Here is a 23,245-nt window from a genome sequence, read left to right as displayed (position 1 = left end):
TTATTTAATTTAGGTTTTAATTTTAATGTAGGTTTTTCTAAAACCAAAAGCTTTCTCCCTGATTATCAACTATGCCATACTGTCTCTAGTAGACAGTATATAAATCTTACACGGACTTTGGTCAAGGTCTTCTAATCCCACAAAACCCTACATACAGCCATGTTTTCATAGACCGTTAGGTTAAGTTCTATCAAGGTAGAATTTTATACTTATACAAGGTAGTATTTCTGCTTACATTCTCATTACAAAAGCTAACTTTTTAGCAAAGAGGTTCTAGCTTAAGCATAAGTTATTTACCCCTTGCCCCTAATAAAATGGAAATGTGATTAGATGTCCTAATAATGCCAATATGTCACAACTCTTCTATTTCCCAGCAGGAAGCCAAGGTCAATTAAGACTCAGCTATCAACACTACTGACCAAAGGATAAGATTTTACTTAGGGAAAAAAAAAACAACATGAAGAGTTAATAAGGATAATTAATGTGTTAATTATTTTATCAGTTACACTTATAACCATAATAATGAAAGAGATGAAATTATTATTTTAACAGCAGGTACCAGAATTCCTCATGGGGAGGTAACTGTCTTTGTAGAGACTGTATCTTGACAGGTTGTTTTGGGTGGGGAAGATAAGGCCTCAAAGACATTAGGAAATAGATGAAATGCCTAACTTCTCTCCTTAAGTAAGAAAAAAAAAGACCAGAGAAGAGAAAGTATAGTGCTAGTACAAGGAAAGACAACATGGAGAAGGCCATAGTGATTAGTGACAAGGAAAGGTGAGAAAGTGGTAAAATGACTGAAGGCCTTTTAAAAAGAAAGATGGAGGGGCGCCTGGGTGGCTCAGTCGGTTAAGCATTCGACTCTTGATTTCAGCTCAGGTCATGATCAGGTCCTGAGACTCCTTGGACTTTGAGCTCAGGATGAAGTTGCTTGTCCCTCTCCCTCTGCTCCTCACCCCACTTGCTTGCTCGCTCGCTCTCAAATAAATAAAATCTTAAATTTTTTTTTAAAATAAAAAGAAAGATGGATACCATTCCATTTAAAATTACTGGCAGTATTCTAAATGCAAACCCTTACTACCTTCCTTCAGAAAAGTGTTGAACACATACAAATGCCTAATGTAAATGCTTGGGGGAAGGTAGAAATCAAAGGAAGAGGGCTGAGTTCTACATCTGGTTACAACATGGAAAAGACAGGAGAGAATAGCTGTAAGAGGTGAGAAATGGACGAATTGGAATTAAACAAACAGAAACTTCAAACGTCTCTGTAAGCCCTAGAAATTCTACAAAATCTTGGAAAAGCATTTTAGGTGTAGGATAAGGTTAGTTTGAGTCAATCATATCTAAACCTCAGAAGTCAGGTTAATAACTGGGATACAGGGGCACCTCGTGGTGCAGTCAGTTTAGCGTCTGACTCTTGGTTTCAGCTCAGGTCATGATCTCAGGGTCATGAAATCGAGCCCCACATCAGGCTCCCACTCAGCGTAGAGTCTGCTTATGTTTCTCTCTCCCTCTCCCTCTGTCCCTCCCCACTGCTTGCTCTCTTTTTCTTAAATAAATAAATCTTTAAAAAAACCTGGAATGTAAGTATTTTTTCAAAATATTCTTTAAATTGCCCATTTCTATTACTTTAATGCTTTTATACTTATACTATAGAGCACTTTAAAATATTTAAACACTTTTTAATATTTTTTCTTTTTTCTTCAATTTAAAAAATCTAGAAAAATACAAAAGGGAAGTGAAAATTTCCCATAATCCCACCATTGTGTATATTCATACACAAACTGAAAGGTAAAAAAGTACCTCTCTACACCTCCAATTCTACTTTCCCAGAGGTAACCACTGTTACATGAATCAGTTTTATCATATACTCCCATATTTTTTCTATAATTATATAGTATATACTTTTTTCTTTCTAGAAAGGAGGTTGTCCCTGACATACTGTGCTGCAACTTGCTTCATTCACTTAACATATTATAAACACTTCCTATCTTTCCGAGTAACAACATATCAAGCTACTTTCTATTCTTAAGTGGTTGCACAGTATTACATTAATTTTTCATATCTAAATCCCTCTTGTCAAGCATTTATGGTTTTTCCAAATTTTTGCTATCATAAATGACACAATAGTGAACTCTGCTGGAGAGATTCCTAAGAATGGAATTCCTAAGTCAAAGCACATGAGCATTTTCATTATTTACAGATAATGATTAACTGCCCTCCAAAAGGTATACAAATTTACATTCCAGTTACGGTATAGAAGAGGTTCCCTTTTTTCCCAAACTTTTATCAAACCTGGATATTAGCAATAGCTTAAGTTTTGTTTTGTTTTTGTTTTTTCTTAAAGATTTTATTTATTTATTTGACAGAAAGAGACACAGCGAGAGAGGGAACACAAGCAGGGGGAGCAGGAGAGGGAGAAGCAGGCTCTCCACGGAGCAGGGAGCCCGATGTGGGACTTGATCCCAGGACCCTGGGACCGTGACCTGAGCCGAAGGCAGACACTTAACAACTGAGCCACCCAGGCGCCCAACAGCTTAAGTTTTTCCAATCAAACTGGCACAAAAAAAAAAAAAAAAAATCTTTTTGGATGATTTAATTTGCATTTCTCTACTGATTTCTGAGGGGTTCAACATCATTCTATATGCATATTGGTCACTGTATTTCTTCTGACCTGCACATCATTAGCATCATTTTATTTACTTTTATTGGGTTGACTTTTTCTTAGTGGTTTGTAGAAGCTTTTATGTATTATGAATACAATGCTTTATATTTTGTTGTAAATATTTTCTTAGTCCATACAACAGAGACTCCTAGTTGTCTTCTAATATTTATTCTTCCTTTAAATCATGGTGTTGTTTAAATGGGCAAGTGGTCCCCAGCTAAAGACTACATTTCCAAGCTCCCCTGCAGCCAGTTTGATCGTGTGACCAAGTTCTAGTCAAACTGGTGTGAACATAAGTGATGATTATGCTTATAAAAGGAAAGGATATTAATAGCAGGCTGCTGGCTGACATACTCATAGAGAGGGGAGCTGTTTTTAACCATGCAATACCTGAAGGCTACCAGAGTGCCACATTGGCTCTCGACAGCTTATTCTCAGACTGTATCAGACTGAGAAGAACAAGCTTCTAAACTGTTTAAGCTACAGGTTTTTTGTTTTGTTTGTTACAGTAGCCTAACTTATATGTGGACTAATGTGGAATTTGGAATCTAGAAGTGAAGTGCTGCTATTATTCAAATTAAAATACATGGTATTGGCTTAGTAGTCAAGACAGCAAGTAATTAAGACACAGCAGGCTAGAACGCTGATGATCTTTGTAATCCGTATCAAAACATTTGATAAAATTGTTGCTGTGAGGGGCACCTGGGTGGCTCAGTCAGTTAAGCGTCTGCCTTTGGCGCAGGTCATAATCTCAGGGTCCTGGGATCAAGCCCCACATCGGGCTCCCTGCTCTGCAGGGAGCCTGCTTCTCCCTCTCCCACACCCCCCTGCTGTTTGTGTTCCCTCTCTCGCTGTGTCTCTCTCTCTCTGTCAAATAAATAAATAAATAAAATCTTTAAAAAAAAAATTGTTGGGGCGCCTGGGTGGCTCAGTCGGTTAAGCGTCTGCCTTTGGCGCAGGTCATGATCTCAGGGTCCTGGGATCAAGCCCCACATCGGGCTCCCTGCTCTGCAGGGAGCCTGCTTCTCCCTCTCCCACACCCCCCTGCTGTTTGTGTTCCCTCTCTCGCTGTGTCTCTCTCTCTCTGTCAAATAAATAAATAAATAAAATCTTTAAAAAAAAAATTGTTGGGGCGCCTGGGTGGCTCAGTCGGTTAAGCGGCTGCCTTCGGCTCAGGTCATGATCCTGGAGTCCCGGGATCGAGTCCCGCATCGGGCTCCCTGCTCAGCAGGGAGTCTGCTTCTCCCTCTGACCCTCCTCCCTCTCATGCTCTCTGTCTCTCATTCTCTCTCTCGCAAATAAATAAAATCTTAAAAATATAAAAATAAAAAAATAAAAAAAAAATTGTTGCTGTGATACCCTGGAAGGCAGACCACATGCCAAGTAAGCATGTAACCATAAGGGGAAAGGCTGACAAAATTCACAGTGTGCTAGCTGTTTCTTGACACATTCAACAAAGCCCTAAAACAAGAGATGAACTCAGACTAGAAGTAGCCAGAGTGCAAACAGAGATGGAAGGGAATATTTCTCTGTCTGTGGTTGATAACCTATTGTCTAGAGTTCAGTAATTTGGATTATGCACCCAATTGCTCCATTATTCCAACTTAAAATAGTGGTAAGAGGTCCTCAAGCTTTTCTCAAGTACTACTGATAGACAATGGGAGAGAGCTCTGTGGCAAAGATCAGACTAAGGATGTTATCTTTCCAATGAAACCCATCCTTTTAGATGATCTCAATATAGGTTCCACTAGGTTGAATGAAAGGGATGGGCAAAGTATAGACAGTAAATCAAATACCAGACCTGTCAGGCTTAAAAACTACCTAAATGAGATCCCTGTTATAACTCACATCTGGAATGATCAAAGGCAAAGAAAGCAGTAGTTTTTTTGTTTTTTGTTTTTTGTTTTTAAAGAATTGAAATGCCAGATAAGTAACAAGCCTGGCCTGCTAAGATATGTGACCGTTCAGCCTCTAAAGTAATCCTCAGACCTTTTAGATCCACTGTAGCAAAAAGTAGGCAACAAAAACTGGATTGCTCCAAAGAAATGTATATTCCAGAGGTGCCTGGCTAGCTCAGTCTGTACAGCATATGCCTCTTTATCTTGGGGTTGTGAGTCCGAGCCCCACATTGGGTATAAAGATTACTTTAAAAAATAAAATCTTAAAAAAAAAAAGAATGAAGAAAAGGAATGTATATTCCCCAAGGACCACATCAACATAATGATTTGTATATAATAATAATGTGTTCCTTCTTATTGCTGAGTAGTATTCTGTTGTTGTATGGATATACTGTAATTTACATGTAATTTGTAATTTGTGATGAGTATACCTTTAACTTAATTTTTAAGAAAATGCCAAATTAAAAAAAAAAAAGAAAATGCCAAATGGTTTCCAAAAATGGTTATACTATTTTTTAAATTCCCACTAGCAATGTATGAAGAGTTCTAGCTGCCTCATCAGCACTTAGCATGGTCATGTTTTTTTCTTTAAAAGTTTTAGCCATTCTAATGGGTGTGTATTGATATCTATTATAGTTTTAATCTGACTTCCCAAATGATTAAACATGTTACATTTCTTCATGTGCTTATTGGCCACTTGTATATCTTTTGTGAAATGTCTGTTCATATATTCCCCCCATTTTTGAATTGCATTGTAAGAGTTCCTTTTACATTTTAAATATGTCCTTTGTTTTGACATATGTGTTGTCAATATTTTCTCTTAGACTATGGCTTGCCTTTTCATTTTCTTTTTCTTTTTAAACTATTTTTTTTAAAGATTTTATTTATTTGACAGAGACACAGCGAGAGAGGGAACACAAGCAGGGGGAGTGGGAGAGGGAGAAGCAGGCTTCCCACCAAGCAGGGAGCCTGATGCGGGGCTCGATCCCAGGACCCCGGGATCATGACCCGAGCCGAAGGCAGATGCTTAACGACTGAGCCACCCAGGTGCCCCTGGGCTTTTCATTTTCTTAATGGTGTCTTTCAAAGAGCAAAAGTTTTATATTTTGATGAAATCCAATTTATCAATTTCTTCTTTATTAATCATTTTTTTTGTGTTATAAGACATCCTTGTCCACTCCAAAGTAGCAAAGCTTTTCCTTTTTTTTTTCAAGAAGTTTTATATGTTTTTTATATTTAGGTCTGTAAATCATTTTAAGTTAATTTTTATTTAAGTTGTGGGTCAATGCTAATTTTTGTTGAAAAGACTTTCCTTTCTCCACTACATTGCCTTGGCACCATAGTTGAAAATCAATTGACCACATATGTATGGATCTATTTCTGGACTCCTTTGTATCATTCATCGATATGTCTATCTTTTCACCAATATCAAACTATTTTAATTATTGTAGCTTTATGGTAAGTCTTGAAATCAGATAAAATCTCCTCTAACCTTTTATTTTTGAAGATTGCTTTGGTAATTCTCTGGCCTTTACATTTCCTTTTAAATCTTAGAATCAGCTTGTAATTAAAAAAAAAAAGTACACTGGAATTTTGATTGGGATTGCACTGAGTTTATAGATCAATTTCAAAAGAACTGTCACTTTAAGAAAATTGGATCTTCTTATCCATGAATATGGCATATCTTTCCATTTATGTCTTCTTTAATTTCTTTCCACAAAATTTATAGTTTTCAATGTAGAGGTCTTGGATATCTTTGTTCAATTTACTTCTAGGTATCTTATGATTTTGGTCTTATTGTGTTTTTTAAATTTCATTTTCCAATTTTGTGCTGCTAGTTTAGAAAAATACAATTTTTTATATCAATCTTATGTCCTACAACCTTGATAAATTCATTTATTTGTTCTAGCAGTTGCTTTGTAGATTCCCTAGATTTTTTTTTTTTTACATAAGCAATCATATACTTTTACTTCTTCCTTTTCAATCTTTATGCCTTTTCTTTTTCTTGACTATTGCAATGGTAGGCCCATCAGTACAATACTGAATACAAGTGGTGAAAGTGGGTATCCTTGCCTTGTTCCCAGTCTCTAACGTATATAGTTCAGTCTTTCACCATTAGCTATGATCTTTGTTATACATATTTTAGAGATGCTATTTATCAGTTTGAGAGGGGGTGCCTGGGTGGCTCAGTTGTTAAGCGTCTGCCTTTGGCTCAGGTCATGGTCCCGGGGTCCTGGGATCGAGTCCCGCATCGGGCTCCCTGCTCTGTGGGAAGCCTGCTTCTTCTTCCTCTCCCACTCCCCCTGCTTGTGTTCCCTCTCCTGCTGTCTCTGTCAAATAAAAAATAAAAATAAAAAAAAAATCTTTATCAGTTTGAGAAATTTTCTACTATTCCTACTTTGTTGAGAGTTTTACTATGAATAATTGCTGAATTTTGTCAAGTGCTTTCCCTGCATCTATTGAAATCATCAGAGTTTTTCTCTTTTATTCTGTTAATATAACAAGTAACATTTTTTAACATTTGAAAATCAATCAAGCCTTGCATTCCTGAGACAAACTCTATTTGGTTGTGGAGTCTTATCCTTTTTAAATATTGTTGGACTCAATCTGCTAATATTTTGTTAATGATTTTTGCATCTATATTCATGAGGATTCTTATTTTAAGAAAAGTCTTTGATAACCAATTCAACTTCTTTAATAGATGTAGAGCTATTCATCTGGCTCTTGTGGGAATTTTGTTAAGTTGTAATTTTCAAAATATGTGTCTATTCCATTTAAGTTGTGTTCATTCATGTAAGACTGTCCCCAGTATTCTCTTGTTATCCTTTTAATATCCATAAATTCTGAGGTGGTAATCTCTTTTTCATTCTTGATAGTTATGATTTGGGTTCTCTTTTTTCTTGATCAGTCTAGCTAGAGGTTTCTCAATTTGGTTGATCTTCTCAAATAGCCAGTTTTATATTTGTTAATTTTATCAACTGTTTTCTATTTCACTGATTTCAACTCTTATTTTTATCATTTCCTTCCTCATGTTTACTTTGGGTTTACTTTCCTCTTTTTTTTTTTTCTAGTTTCTTATAGTGAACTTCAGATCATTAATTTTAGATCTTACTTCTTTTCTAATACTACCATTTTTTAATTTTTTTTTAATTTTTATTGTTATGTTAATCACCATACATTACATCATTAGTTTTAGATGTAGTGTTCCATGATTCATTGTTTGTGCATAACACCCAGTGCTCCATGCAGACCAGACGTGCCCTCTTTAATACCCATCACCAGGCTAACCCATCCTCCCACCCCCCTTCTAATACTACCATTTAAAACTACACATTTTAGGGGAGGCTGTGGCTCAGTCGGTGGCTCAGTCGGTTAAGCATCTGCCTTTGACTCAGGTCATGATCCCAGGATCCTGGGATCAAGCCCTGCGTCAGGTTGCCTGCTCAGCGGAGAGCCTGCTTCTCCCTCTCCCTACCTCTCTGCCTACTTGTGCTCTCTATCTCTCTGTCAAATAAATAAATAAATAAATCTTAAAAAAAGAATAGGGGCACCTGGGTGGCTCAGTCGTTAAGCGTCTGCCTTCAGCTCAGGACATGATCCCAGAGTTCTGGGATTGAGCCCCGCGTTGGGCTCCCTGCTCGGCAGGGAGCCTGCTTCTCCCTCTCCCACTCCCCCTGCTTGTGTTCCCTCTCTCGGTATGTCTCTGTCAAATGAATGAATAAAATCTTTTTAAAAAATAAATAAAGCCACACATTTTAGAGCGCCTGGGTGACTCCGTCAGTTAAGCATCCAGCTCTTGGTTTTGGCTCAGGTCATGATTTCATGGGTTATGATCTCATGGGTCGTGAGCTTGAGCCCCTCATCTGGCCCCACTCGCTCATGCACTCTCTCCCTCTAAAATAAATAAATCTCTAAAAAATAAAAAATAGTAATAATATAGCTACACATTTCATGCTAACATTGTTTAAATGCATCTCACAAACTCATATTTTCATTATCAGTTCCACATATTTTCTAATTTTTCTTGAGATTTTTGTCTTTGAGCTATGAATCATTTAGAAGTGTATAATTGTATTTCCAGATACTGGAGGTTTTCCTAGTTACTTTATTGTCACTGATTTCTTTTTTTTTTTTTTAAGATATATTTATTCATCTTAGAGAGAGAGCATGAGCAGGAGAGGGAAGGGGGAGAGAAAATCTCAAGCAGAACTCCGCACTGAGTGCAGAGCCCGACATAGGGCTCGATCTCAAGACCCCGAGATCACAACCTGAGCTAAAACCAACAGTCAGACACTTAACTGACTGTGCCACCCAGGCACCCAATTGTCACTGATTTCTAACTTAATTCTGTTGTATTCAGAGAATATACTTTGTATGATTTTAATTCTTGTAAATTTATTGAGACTTGTTTTATGGCCCAGTATATGACCTATCTTGGTCAGTGTACCATGTGCACTTGAAAATAATGCATATTCTATAGTTTTGGGATGCAGTATTCTATAAATGCCAATTAGTCAAGGTGGCTGATTATGTTGTTCACATCTCCTATGTCTTTACTAATATTTTGTCTAGTTAGTCTATCAATTACTTAGATAGTATGTTAAAATATTCTACTATAGGAACGCCTGGGTGGCTCAGTTGGTTGAGCATTCAACTCTTGGTTTTGGCTCAGGTCATGATCTCATGGGCCATCAGACTGGGCTCCACGCTCAGCGGGGAGTCTGCTTAAAGATTCTCTTCCTCTGCCCCTCCCCACACACACACGTGCATGGACTCTCTCTAAAATAAATCTTTTAAAAAATATCCTACTATATTGAGGAATTGTCTATTTCTCCTGTCAATTTTTGCTTCATATATTTTGAAGCTCTTATTACAAAAAACACATTTATAATTGATATGCTTCTGTGATGAACTGTTCACCATTATGATGCAGACCCTTTATATGTGCTCTTAAAGTCTGTTTTATCTAATTTTTTTTTTTAAGATCTTTATTTATTTGACAGAGAGAGAGAGACAGCGAGAGAGGGAACACAAGCAGGGGGAGTGAGAGAGGGAGAAGCAGGCTTCCCGCTGAGCAGGGAGCCCGATGCGGGGCTCGATCCCAGGACCCTGGGATTATGACCTGAGCCGAAGGCAGACGCCTAACGACTGAGCCACCCAAGTAACCATACCAGCCTTCTCATACTTCTGTTTGCATATTATATCTTTTCCCATCCACTTACTTTCAACCTACATGTCTCCTATAGCCAGCCTATTGTAGGAATTTGCTTTTTACCCATTCTAGCAATATCTGCCTTTGAATTAAAGTTTTTAAGACCATTTACATATAATCATTGTACTGGCTGGATTTGGGCCCACTATTCTTATTATTTGTTTTCTCTTTGTGTTCTTTATTTTCCTTCCTTTTCTCCCCCTTTCCTGCCTTCTTTTGGATTATTTCTATTGTGTTGGTGATTACTCTAAAAACTACAGTATGTACTCTTGATTCATCAAAGCCCATATTAATCAATACTTTTACCACAGTTTCCTTCTGCCTGAAGAATACCCTGTAGAATTTCCTTTAGTGCTGATCTGCTGTGGCACATGCTCTCAATTTTGTGTTTATCTAAAAATGTTTTCATCATCTTGCCTTCATTCTTGAAGGATCTTTTTGCTGGGTAGAGACTTCTAGAATTGCAGTTTTCTTTCAGTATAGCAAAAATGTGATTCTACCCTTTTCTGGTTTCCATTGTTGCTGTTCAGAAAGAAGCTGTTAGTTTACTTCAGGTGTTGGCAAATTATGACCCCTGGGTTAAATTGGGCCCAGCACCTGTTTTTGTAAATACAGCTTTACTGGAACACTGCCACAACCATTCATCTAAGTATTCCCTATGGCTGGTTTTGTGCTACAAGGGCAGAATTGAGAGATTAAACAGGTCATATGGTGCTAGCATAAAGACAAACAGACCAATGGTCTAGAATAGAAAGGCCAGAAACAAATGCTCACTTAGAGGGTCAGATGATCTTCCACTAAGATGCTAAGACCACTCAATGGGGAAAGGACAATTTCTTCAACAAATGGTGCTGGGAAAACTGTATATCCACATGCAAAAAAATGAAGTTGGACCCTTATCTTACATCATGTACAAAAATTAACCAAAATGGACTAAAGGCCTAAGTGTAAGACCTAAACTATAAAACTCCTGGAAGAAAACATAGAGGAAAAACTTCATGGCATCGGAGTTGGCAATGATTTCTTGGAGAGGACTCCAAAAGCACAGGCAACAAAAGCAAAAAAAAACCAAAACACCCCAAAAAAAACAAATGGGACTACATGAAACTTAAAAACTTTTATGTATCCAAGGATACAATCAACAGAGTGATTGTGAGTAGAATATTAGCTACATTAATTAATGTATAACCTTACTGTTTCTCTTTGTGAACAAGTTACTTATCCTCTCCAAGCCTAAATTTCCCAATCTTTAAAGTGATGACAATACCACTTTCAACGTTTGTTTATGGCATAAAAATGGGTATACAGTAAAAATTAGTTCCTGTCCTTTTCTAAATTGCCTTCAAAGTCTATGCCATTGTCTTAAACATTTTCAGTGGTGAGAAATCTTAATCTTTCATCATGGATTGGGCCATATATTCAACTAAAAGTGACTGTACAAGCTGAGTTTAATAAATAAGATGAGTGATCTAGATAGCTCTTCATCTAAAAGGTGTTTTGCAGAAAGAACCCTATGAGCCTGAGCAAGATCTTGATCATATCACTATTAGTTTACTTTTTGGAGAATTTCAATTTTTCAATTTTTATAAGCTAAAATGATTGTCTGACCTTAATGCTACCTGGATTGCATGTTTCTGTCATGCATACAATTTGAGAATATTAAATTTGGCCACTGGAGACTTCGATGACTTGTTTTAGGATCACATAAAGAAACATGTTTTATTAGATGTTACTATTTTCTTTAAAAATGGTTTTGTTGGGCACCTGGGTGGCTCAGTTGGTTAAGCAACTGCCTTCAGCTCAGGTCATGATCCTGGAGTCCCTGGATCGAGTCCCGCATCGGCTCCCTGCTCGGCAGGGAGTCTGCTTCTCCCTCTTGACCCTACCCCCTCTCATGCTCTCTCCATCTCATTCTCTCTCTCAAATAAATAAATAAAATCGTTAAAAAAAATGGTTTTGTCCAAATGCCTTAGAAACCGCAGAAGAGCAGAACAGGGGCGCTTGGGTGGCTCAGTCGGTTGAGTGTCTGACTCTTGATTTTGGCTCAGGTCATGATCTCAGGATCATGAGACTGAGCCCCGCGCCAGGCTCCATGCTGAACGTAGAGCATGTTTAAGATTCTCTCCCGCTGGTGTGCCTGGGTGACGCAGTTGGTTAAGTGTCTGACTCCTGGTTTCAGCTCAGGTCGTGATCTTGGGGTGGTGAGATGGAGCCCCGTGTCGGGCTCTGCACCCAGCACAGAGCCTGCTTGAGACTCTCTCTCCCTCTGTCCCTCCTGCTCATGCTCTCTCTCTCTCTCTCTAAAATAAATAAATCTTTAAAAAAAACTCTCTTCTCCCTCTGTCCCTCCCCCCACCACTTGTGTCCACTCCCTCTCACTCTCCCTAAAAAAAGTTAAAATAAGTAAATGAAATAGTAGAACCAACTCTATGTGCCTAAAACAATAATTAATTCTGAGTTCTTACAAACCACAAGAAAAACAATCCCACTGATACAAAGTCATACTTTATACTATCTTTATAATGTGCTCAGGATAATTTCATTAATGACCATCTAATTCTTTTCTGCCACAATTTAAGCATATCACCTCTTGTCCTACAGTCTGTTAATAAGAGAACAAGTACATCAATAATTACAAAGTCTTTGGCACCTGAAGCAGCTATTAAATCACCCTTCATCCTTGCCTTCTCCAAGTTAAATAACCCAAATTCCTTTGCTTTTACTTAATATGTTCTGTCTCTTTGAAAGCTCAAATTTGCAATAGTAGGAAAACACCTGCAATACTAGGAAAATAACTTTTACATACTTTACACGGACAATTAAGAAAACATATAGAGTTAGAATTACAGTTATGTAAAAAAGCAATGTGGTAAATATATTTATGAATAAAAAATGAAGACTCAGAAAAAAACTGTCATTCATATATTAATTCTACACCATGGTTCTAATTCTAGTATTCTAGAGCACAATAATCCTTACCAGGGGACTTTCCTTGCTGTGAGTTGCTTCTTCGCTCTCTGTATCTGGCTGGAGTGGATAAACCTGCGTCTTTACTAGGCTTGCTAGCAGGCCCCATTTCTGAAATAAGGAATCCCATCTGTTCTGAAGGCAAGATATTCTCAGGTGGATTGGTCAGGCATTTTATACTGGCATCCACCTAAAATATTAAACCCACTCATTATTCTGAATTTACCCCAAATATCTACTAAAAGTTAAGATAGTTTATCAGAGGAGTTCTATTATTGAAACATGATCCAACAAACATACCTGTAAAAGGCTTTTCATTCTTATGAGTGATACTACCTTTGATTTTGTTGAACTAATGTGAATATTCAGTAGTAGGATATATATTTCCCCATGCACAAACCATTGAAATATATATGGAGTTAAAACATTTACTTATGATCAGAGGAAGATTAACCATGAAGCTTGTTGGATTTTTTTTTTTTTTTTTAATTCACACACACACACAAATTTACAGTTGGTTAAGACCCCTATCTTTTTCTACTCTAGTATCCCTTTCATCAGATTTCCACCTCCGTTGATAATATTGAAATGGTCACTGGCATAATCCTGTTGATGTCAGTGGAGCTGAAGACACTTTATTCTACTAATTTTGTATTCTTTGTCTTAAAGAGGTCCTCAAAATTATATAACCTTTAGCCCCTATAAAATCTAGATCTGTTCTGCTTATGAGTTTGGAGTTCCTAAGTTTTCTCTGGAATGCAAATCCCTTCATCAAGGTGACCAACTTCTGAACTACTCTTATTTCTTTGAATTTATTTTAAACAAAACTATATAATGAAATAAAGCTAAAAGTTAAAAACATAGCTTTTAAAAAAAGCTCTGATGTTCAAATATATTTTTTAAAGATCTTGAAAGTAATTATATGAATGCAATTTTAAGGTATGAAATCTAATATTTTGTATGTGACTATGAAGGAACAAAGACAAATTTTATGTTCTTTCCACAATCATATTTGAAACACAATGGGCCTATCTTTGGTCTACTGAATTTATAATTTATATTTATTATTTTAACACACGATATACTGGGTCTCAACAGTTGGGCTCAAAAAGGACAATAAGTTGATAGATACCTTAAGACATGTGGATCTAAAATTAGAGCTAAAAAAAATGTGTTAAAAAAAATACAACTGTCCAAAAGTTATCTTGGGAATCTAACAGTGATGATATTTTCAGTCCCATTAAAGAAAAAAATCCAAAATTTAATATATATATATGGCTAAGATCAAGAAAAAAATAAAAGTAGGAAAATACAAGTTAATTCACAAAAAGTGATTTTAATTTAGGTGTACTTTTATTTAGAATCAAACTTTATTCATTTTCTGGTCATAAACCAGCAGCAATAAAGGAATTAGCTTCTACCTTCAGAAAATGTCGCTCAAACGAGAGTCAGAATTCTGCTTTAAGAATGTAGGTAACAATAACAAAAAGAATGTAGATATTAGTAATGAAATTCAAACATAGTATGCTCATAAGATAAATGTGAATTCAATAATGCTGTAAGAAAGTATGAAAAGACCCCTAACCATCTCCTTACCTCCATGCTACAAATGGCTAGGAAAGTCCTGATATTACCTGCCAGATAAACCATCCTTTCTGAGTAGTGAATTTTAATCAGCCAGGCACACCTAGTCCATCCAAATTAAGATAGGAAGCAAAACTCAAGGGATGCTTTTAACATGAAAATAAGGTCTATACCACAGTGCTCCTACTGCCTCTCCAGAGGTTGACTTCAGACCATAACACAGTAAAAAGATGTCTGGGGTTTAAGGTTACTTCTTTCTGAATTTTTCGTGCAGAATCCCTGGGACATGATCCTTCTGGAAAGCATAATGGGAGCACCTGGGTAGCTCAGTCAGTTAAGTGTCTGACTTTGGCTCAGGTCATGATCTCAAGAGTCCTGAGATCAAGCCCCATGTCAGCCTCTGCACTCAGTGTGGAGTCTGCTTGTCCTTCTGCCTCCCCACATCCCTGGTTTGGGCTCTGGCATGTGCGCTCAGAGTCTCAAATAAATAAAATCTTTAAAAAAAAAAAAAGAAAGCATAATGAACTGGTAATAAACCCAAATAAAATGTGAACAAACTCTTTACTAGAATGGTCTTTAGCAAGAAGCACTAGGTACTTTGAGCTTTTTTAGGACTTTTTTCTTTGCCTTACCTGGTGTGTGCTGAATGGTAGCCCTTCCTGCACAAATACTACTGAAGATGGAGATGGATTATGACTTAGCTGCTCCTTCAGTTTGACATGAGCTTGTTGGATGGCTGCAGATTCCTGTATTGTAGTATTTTCAACAGGCTGAGCTGTGTGGATGGTATAGATGTACTCAGGTGACTGTGGTAGAGAGCAGGTAATTGCTTGTTCTGCTCCGACTACAAAAGATGTAATATCTGAGCCTACAGGAGTAAGTGGCTCCAGCTGGCTAGCCTGACTTGTGGAAGATGGATTGCTGTTGTTTGAATTAGCTAGGATATGTTGGCCTCTGTTCGACTGAGATGTTGGGCACTGATTCTCAACAGGCTCCACCTTCACCATCTCCAATTTAGGGGAGGAATGCAACTCATCTACTATCTGAAAAACAGCCTCTAGGTTTACTTCTGTCTTTTTATTTTCATCAGTAGCACTGCAAGGCCAATTAGAAGGCAGAAATTCAACTGGATAGGAGGATTGCATTGGAGGATTCTGGGAAAAGAGAAAATAGGACTGTTTGGATAGAAAATTGAATATGAGATTAAGGAGGAAAGCAACAATGTTTAGGCTGATAAATGTTAAACAAATAGATTAAATTTTAACTAAAGCTCACTAAGAAAACTTGAACACCAATCAACTTTTCAGCAACGGTAGCTTCAATTCTATTGTTAACATTTACTTAGCCACTGATATATGTCAACCACTACGCTAAGTTTAATACTGGAAAGGACCAATAATTCTCAGGGTTAAAGTATACAAAATCAAAAAGCCGTAGTACCCAAATACCTATTTGCTGATAAAATGTCTATACACCCAATTCTTCCATAAAAGTTGACAAAAACATCACTTATATCTATCATATACTATTTTAGGAATGTAGTAAGGAAATTTCAAACACAGGATGCTCACAAGTCCACCAATGCTTCTATAGATTCAGGGGGAGGTACTGATATTCTGTTCCAAATGATCTGGGAAAAAATGGATGGAATATCGAATGTCCTTTGGTTCCTGAGATTGTTTATTTTTAATAATAAAACAATAGATTTTAAAAAGCTCCCACTCTTAGATGTATTCTTTATATCTTTAAGATGTATTCTCTTATACATAGTACTTTGCACAGAGTAGGCATTCAGTTACATGTTTGATGATAAATAATCTCAAGCTATGAATATAAAATACTGAAGAGTAATAATTAAATAAAACATGTAATAGGTTGATGTTGCCGAATACACAACAAAGACTGCGTCAATTATTCAAAGGACATTAATGCCAAATAATGTAAATTTAAATGGTTTAAGCATCAAGCCACTCAATAAACGGTTTATTGAGTTTGAGTTCTTACTATGTGCCATTTATTTATTGAGTTCTTACTATGTGCCAAGCACATGCAAAGTACTTTATATACATTATTCCATTTAATCCTCTCAAGAGGCCTATAAAATGTGATCATCTCCATTTCCAAATGATGAAACTGAAGTTCAGAGAAACTGTGTAATTTACCCAAAGTCACAATGAAATAACGGACAGATCCAGGTTTCAAGCATAGGTTGCCTGACTTAAGAGCTCTTGCTCTTAACCTTTACACTATAATGGTCATTCATGCACACTCTCACCAATATCTGTGATGCAACTAAACCAACTGCATTTATTTCCAGAATCACACCTAAAATATATTCTTTTTTTCATTTCAAAAATGTTATGTCTACCTATCTTTATTTTCCTGTAACAAACATGTATTGTCTTTCTAGTAAGGATATTTCTAAGGATATGTTAAATAATTTATTTAAAACATAAACATAATCAAGATATAAACACCATCAGAGTATCTCCAGTATGATCCAAGGGAGAGAGTGTCCGGATCCACAAACAAAAGCATCTAATTTGTGGGACAGACATATCCCTCTAGTGAAGATGAACAGATTGGACCATCATGCTTGATGGTACCTGCCATTAAAAATGTCCAAATAAGTCCCTTTGATCTGATTCTACGCTCTTCAAACAACAATCTGATTATAATTTGACATCCCATGTAATTTTCTCAAAACAACAACAACAACAACAACAACAACAAATGAATGTTTCTTTCAGTTCTGGCATGCCACTAGTAAGATATTCTCTTAAAAACAGAAGCTATCTCAACTACATGATATCAAAGGCAAACACATAATTCCAATCTTTAAGCAATTACAGCATAAAACTACAAAGCATGGAATTTAATCTTATCCTAGAAATAGCAGTCTAAAACATTTAAATCAACACAATTGCTCCCCAATAAATAATGAGAAAATAATTGAAGTATAGTATTTACAATATGGGGGCAAAAAGGGATCACCACTTAAATTTCTCATTTTTATTTCACTTTTCCTTTCTCATTAAAAAAAGTAATTATCTGTATCATCTTGGAAGAAACTGTCATTTGGTGACTTATATACTTTTAAAGTTTATTTGATATTCATTTTACCATAGAAGAACGTAGAACAGCAATGCTCAAACTTTCCACAATGATGAAAATGCTCTCTGTGCTGTACAATTTGGTAGCCACTAGCCATATGACACTTTGAACACTAGAAATGAATTTTAGATTTTATTTCATTTTAATTAAATAGCCACATGTAGCTAGTGCCTATTGTTTTGGACACTAGTGCTTATTGTTTGGATGTCGGAATCCTCAGACATCATTTCTATCAACTCCCTCTTTTTTAGAACTGAGAAAACCGAAGCCGTAATCCACAGCTTACCTCTGGCTACTCATTAAGATAAAATTATACTTTAAAACTGTGCAAGGTCAATCATACTCCCCGTCAAGTACAGAGTGTGTCCACCGTTCCAAGAATCTTACCTGGAAGTAGTTGCAGTGTGCATAGGAAGAGGCAGTGGGGGTGACACAACTACTCAGCGCGTCCATGTGGGTAGAAGGAGAGCAGCACTGTAGCACAGCTGGGACAAATTCAAACAGAGAAAAGTCATCAACCACAAGTAACCTCTGCAGCATTTAAGGCACTCCCCTCTTTCAACTTGGAAAGAAAAATTCCAAAAGTTTTCCTTTGTGGATGCAATAAAATTATACTTAGTCCGACTCGGTGCTATTATTTATTGAAAACAACATGGCAATACACTAATGTAAAAAATCATTTTAAAGGGTCATGTCTACTTTTCTAAATGATTTCTTTAGCACCTAAACATTTTGCTACCTTTCTAAGCAAACATTTATTCTTATTGAAACTAATTTCATTTTACTGAAAGTATCAGAACATATTTGGAATTCCAAAATAATTGTTTCAATCATTTTAACAGTAACAAACATTTGGAGGAGGGTGTGTTTTAAGGATAAAATAAGTGAAATACTCTCCAAACATTCCTACCATTATACAATGCATCTAGTAAAATCCAGACAAAAATGTTTTAACCATTTAAACATGGTTAAGAATTCGAATCTAAGAGCCAGACTGTCTGGCTCTGGAGCCCAGTTCCAAAATTTTAAGAGCTGTATGAACTTGAGCAAGGTTAACCTCTTTGGGCCTCAGTTTCTGCAGCTTAATAAAATAGGGATAATAATAGTACATACCCTACTATGTTTGTTGTGAGGAATGAATGAGTTAATATGCATAAAGCACTTAGAATAGTACTGGCATACAGCAGGCAACCAAAAAATAAAAAGCTAATGCTGCTATTATTTTAACTAAAGAAGTATATTTTCCAAGCTTTCTCTTTATAGTTAGGATACCATAAAAAGATTAACTCTTTGTACTGGGATAGTTATACTTACAGATGCAGTCTTAATAATAGGTTGAGTCTCCTCTTTTCCAGAGAGAGACTCTCCAGAACGAATGAGAATCAGTTATAATACATCACACCTTTGGATTAAACAGAGGATGACATTTATTGAGCACCTACCATGTTCAGGCACAGTACTAGGTGCTTTACATATATTGCTTCATTTAATCCAAACAACAATTGAATGAGGTATTAACATTACTTTACAAAATTAAGGAAACTAAAGCTCAGAGATGTTAAATAATTTGCTGAAAGTCACAAAGCTAATAGTGACAGAGCCAGCAATCAAACTTCAAAGCACATGCTCTTTAATGTACAATACTTCCCTAATCTTTCCTTCTTCCTAAAATGTAACATTTTAATTTTACTAGAACTCCACTTGATGAATATATTTTTAAGTTGTCATTACTATAAGGTGGCGACTTTCTATGTCCACATTTTTGTGTATGTTAATAAAATTACTAAACAATCTTATTCTATGATCTTTGAAAGTAAATTAGCCTAAGGATTATAAAAATTCATTGCAATGTTTCCCTATTTCTCTATTATTGACTACTGATTTTTAAAATGTCAGAAGTTCATGAAGGTATACTAGAAATAATTATTCTTCTAATATCATGTGCAATTTAAGCCATTAAATTTTGCACATGGAAGGAAAAACTTGAAATAATGGACAAAATTCTACTTTAGATTCACATGTAAGGGTTGATGTTTTCTGAATTACATCATTTTAACAATTCCAGTGATTAAAAAAGTCAAACATTACTAAGATGGCCACATAAAATTCATGCTCTTATCATTTCCAATATAGGTTAGGTAAGCAGGTTCTTACACTTTAACCTTTGGAGATTATTCACATACACAATTTCAATGTTTTGGATTTGAATTTGATTTCCCAGAATATTTGAAAGCATAAGTATCCTGGGAAAGAACTTAAAACCAAAAAGGAAAACACCAAGGAGGGGGTCTGCTGGGTTTGCCAAAACTCTGAAAAAAAAAAAAAAAACAGACATTTTTCTAGAGTTTTAACAGCTAAGGAAAACCTAGCCCCCTAGTGGCAAGAAAAGACCCAGTCAGGAGCTGCAGGTTTTCACTCATGAGGGTACCATGAAATAGTATTTTGTTACAAATTAAACAACAAAAGGTATTAGGTTTACTTTTCTGATATTGTTCTGATTCCATTGCTTACACATTTTAAATAGTCGTTAAAGTGTACTTTAAAATAAATTTCTTGGATAAATAAAGTAAAATATACAATAGAGAGTATATTAATATATAGCTGATAGCTGATTTGGTATCTAAGGAAACAGCAAAATGGTGAATGTCCTTTTAAGTTTCCAATAACAAATGGAAAGTGGAAAGCTACCTGCAAAGGGGAACGTGAATAGATAATCCAAAAAGATTCCTCAGTGGCTATTTCCTTACCAGTGCAGTCAGACTTTGTACAGTCAACAAAATAGAACACGGTAAGATACTAGTAAGTTTACCGAATTATGAAAAACCTAGCTATAGAAATGCAGCTGTGTGCTTAATATATGACAAATTAACCCAGTTATATTATGAAAGCATTGTGAAAGCACTGTCATTTATAAAACTAAGTTTATCACTATATCCTAAGGCACATTCATCTGCATAAAGATCTTCCACTGCCTTCCTGAAGGCAGTATTCACTTAAGGCATTAAATTGCACGGAGAATGAAAAACTGGAAATAATGGACAGAATTCTATTTCAGATGTCAATATAATAGTTAATGACATTTTAAAATTAATTAATTACAATTCTGGTAATTAAAAAAACCCAGGAGTAGGAGTGCCTGGGTGGCTCAGTCGGTTGAGCGTCTGCTCGGGTCAGGATCCCAGGGTCTCGTGTAGGGCTCCCTGCTCGGTGGGAGGCCTGCTTCTCCCTCTCCCTCTGCCCCTCCCCTGCTTGTGCTTGTTCTCTCTCTCCCTCCCGCCCATCCCTCTCTCTCCCTCTCTCTCTGTCAAATAAATAAAAATAAAAATCTTCAAAAAAAAATCCAGGAGTACTAAAAGTTATCTAATGGTAAAAATTTTCATTCCCACTATAGGTTAGGAAAACAAGTTCATACTCTTTTATCCTATGGAGGTAATTCAAATATATAATTAAAATGTTTTAGACTTGAATCTACTCCAGAATAGCACAGTGACAACAGTGAGAAAATCCCCAATATAAATGCTCAACAGGAAAAATATCTTAATAGTAAATTTAGTTTCAAGATAAGTTACCATACATCTAAAACCCCAATACTTCCTCACTTATAGTAGGGTAAAGATCTTCTGGGCATATACCCCAAAAAAGTGAAGGCAGGCCCTCAAATATATATATATATATATATTATATATTTGTGCATCCATGTTCACAGCAGCATTGTTCACAATAGCCAAAAGGTGGAAGCAACCCAGGGTCTATCAATGGATGAATAGATAAACAAAACGTGGTACATACATACAATGGAAAATTACTCAGCATTAAAAAATAAGGAAATTTTGACCCATGCTACAGTATCAATGAACCTTGAAAACAGTATGCTTAATGAAATAAGCCAATCACAAAAGGGCAAATATTGTATGATTCCTCATATATGAGTTTCAGAGAGTTGTCAAATTCATAGAGACAGAAAGTAGAATGGTGGTTGCCAGGAGCTGGGGGGAAGGGGGAATGTGAAGTTAGTGTTTAATGGGTATGGAGTCTCAGTTGGGGAAGACGAAAAAGTTCTGGAGATGGAAGGTGGTAATGCTAGTACAACAATGTGAATGTACTTAACGCCACAGGACTGCAGGCTTAAAAATGGTTAAAGCGGTAAACTCTATGTTATTTATATTTTACCTCAATAAAAAGAAAGACAAATATAATTGTGCTTTTGTTTAGTTTCTTCTGGCAGCTAAAGAGAACTTCCTGTCCCTCTTTCCATAAGAACAAAATCAGGCCTTTTCAAAGAAACTTGACAATAGAGGCTACCTGAGCGCAAGAACGACAGCATTGGAAAGCTCTTATAACTCCAGGTGCTCTATCTGTTTATGTACACTATATAAAATTAAAAGCCTAAAAATAAAATCTTTAGAATTTAAATGTACTTTAAAACAATAATAGGGGCGCCTGGGTGGCTCAGTCAGTTAAGTGTCCGACTCTTGATCTCAGCTCAGCTCTCGATCTCAGGGTTGTGAGTTCAAGCTCTGCACTGGGCTCCACGCTCGGCATGGAACCTACTTTAAAAACAACAACAACAAAACCCCACAATAATAAGCAATTCTTTTTGCCCAAGATTCAAGTCAAAAAAAATTTTTTTAAATAATGATACAATATGTATTTTTTCAATAAAAAATAAAAGCATCATATGTACCTTGCAGAAGTTGTATATTCTTACAAATTACTGTTTTTAGACTTTGGGATGTTAGTATGTAGTTTCATTTGAAAAACAGCTTTTAAAATATTTTCTCCTTTCTATGTAAATAGTGTTTTAAATTTTATAAAGTCTATTCGCATACATTAAATTCATTTAATCCCTGACCTGAACTACTATTGCCACTTTATAGGAAGGGAAATTGAGGGGGAGTGTCATGAAATAATCCCCTGAAGATCAGGTTAAATGATTAACTACAAAGCTGAGACTAGAATTATTTCATTCCATTCAATACACTATTTACTAGGGAATCATTATAGCCGAGCACCATGCTAGGTAGAGGGGTATACAGAAATGAATTAGAGGCAGCCCCACTCCTCAGAGGCCCCAAACTAGGCCCCCATTCTAGCAGTTGGGAGTATGTTCTCACTGCTTGGGTAGGATGAGTCAATAATCCAGGGTAGTCCCACTGACACCAGCAGCATAGAAGGGTAGGTCCCTCCATCATTTTCTGTTGTCTACCCTTTCTGGGAGTAACTAACTCCAGGAAGGAGACATAGCAAGGAAGAGTCTCTCAAAAGATAAAACAAAAAGTCTCTCTCTGTATGAGAGGCAGGCAGGTAACAGAGCGCAATGACCAAAGAATCGACTCCTGAGTCAAGTTCGCCTGGGTCTGTTCCCCAGCCTTGCCTCTGACTAGTTGTGTTTCAGTTTCCTAACTTATAAAATGAGGATAATTACACTTCTAATCTTGTAAGGTTGTCATGAGGATTAAATGAATTGATATTTGGAAAATACTCAGAACAATGCTTGGTCATAGTGACTGCTATATAAATAACATCAGAGGGGAAAAAATGAACCCAAGATAAAGCAAGACTAAAAAGAGTCAATCAATACTGGATCTCCAACATTTTGTCTTTGAAGGAGTGATAAGAGTGGAAAAAATGTAGTGAGCCAGGCAAAGAAAACAGGCACTTCAAGAGAGGAATGACGAATGTAAGCACGGATTCAGATGAGTCATTTTATGAGTCAGTCTGCCAGCAATTTTCCAGTTTCAATCTTTGGCTTTACTAGAGAAATTGATTTATAAAATATTACAACATTCAAAATTTACTGGTTAT

The 23,245-nt window shown here is 36.3% G+C and overlaps 1 protein-coding gene across 1 annotated transcript in view; it reads right to left on the bottom strand.

Moving 5' to 3' along the window:
* HSF5 (heat shock transcription factor 5) overlaps positions 1 to 23,245 on the bottom strand; it is a 46,184-nt gene that overhangs the window by 11,623 nt on the left and 11,316 nt on the right. The window contains exons 3-5 of the mRNA XM_045889244.3: positions 17,828 to 17,925; positions 14,959 to 15,480; positions 12,755 to 12,932 (exon numbers count right to left, since the gene is read on the bottom strand). Of these exons, the coding sequence (XP_045745200.2) occupies positions 12,755 to 12,932; positions 14,959 to 15,480; positions 17,828 to 17,925 (798 nt within the window). The remainder of the gene's footprint in view (positions 1 to 12,754; positions 12,933 to 14,958; positions 15,481 to 17,827; positions 17,926 to 23,245) is intronic.

This window comes from Mirounga angustirostris, unplaced genomic scaffold (assembly GCF_029215605.1).
Source record: "Mirounga angustirostris isolate CCGP_5_RB_7025 unplaced genomic scaffold, mMirAng1.0.hap1 SCAF_17, whole genome shotgun sequence".
NCBI classification, from domain to species: Eukaryota; Metazoa; Chordata; class Mammalia; order Carnivora; family Phocidae; genus Mirounga; species Mirounga angustirostris.
This window is presented reverse-complemented; position numbering and strand designations above follow the sequence as displayed.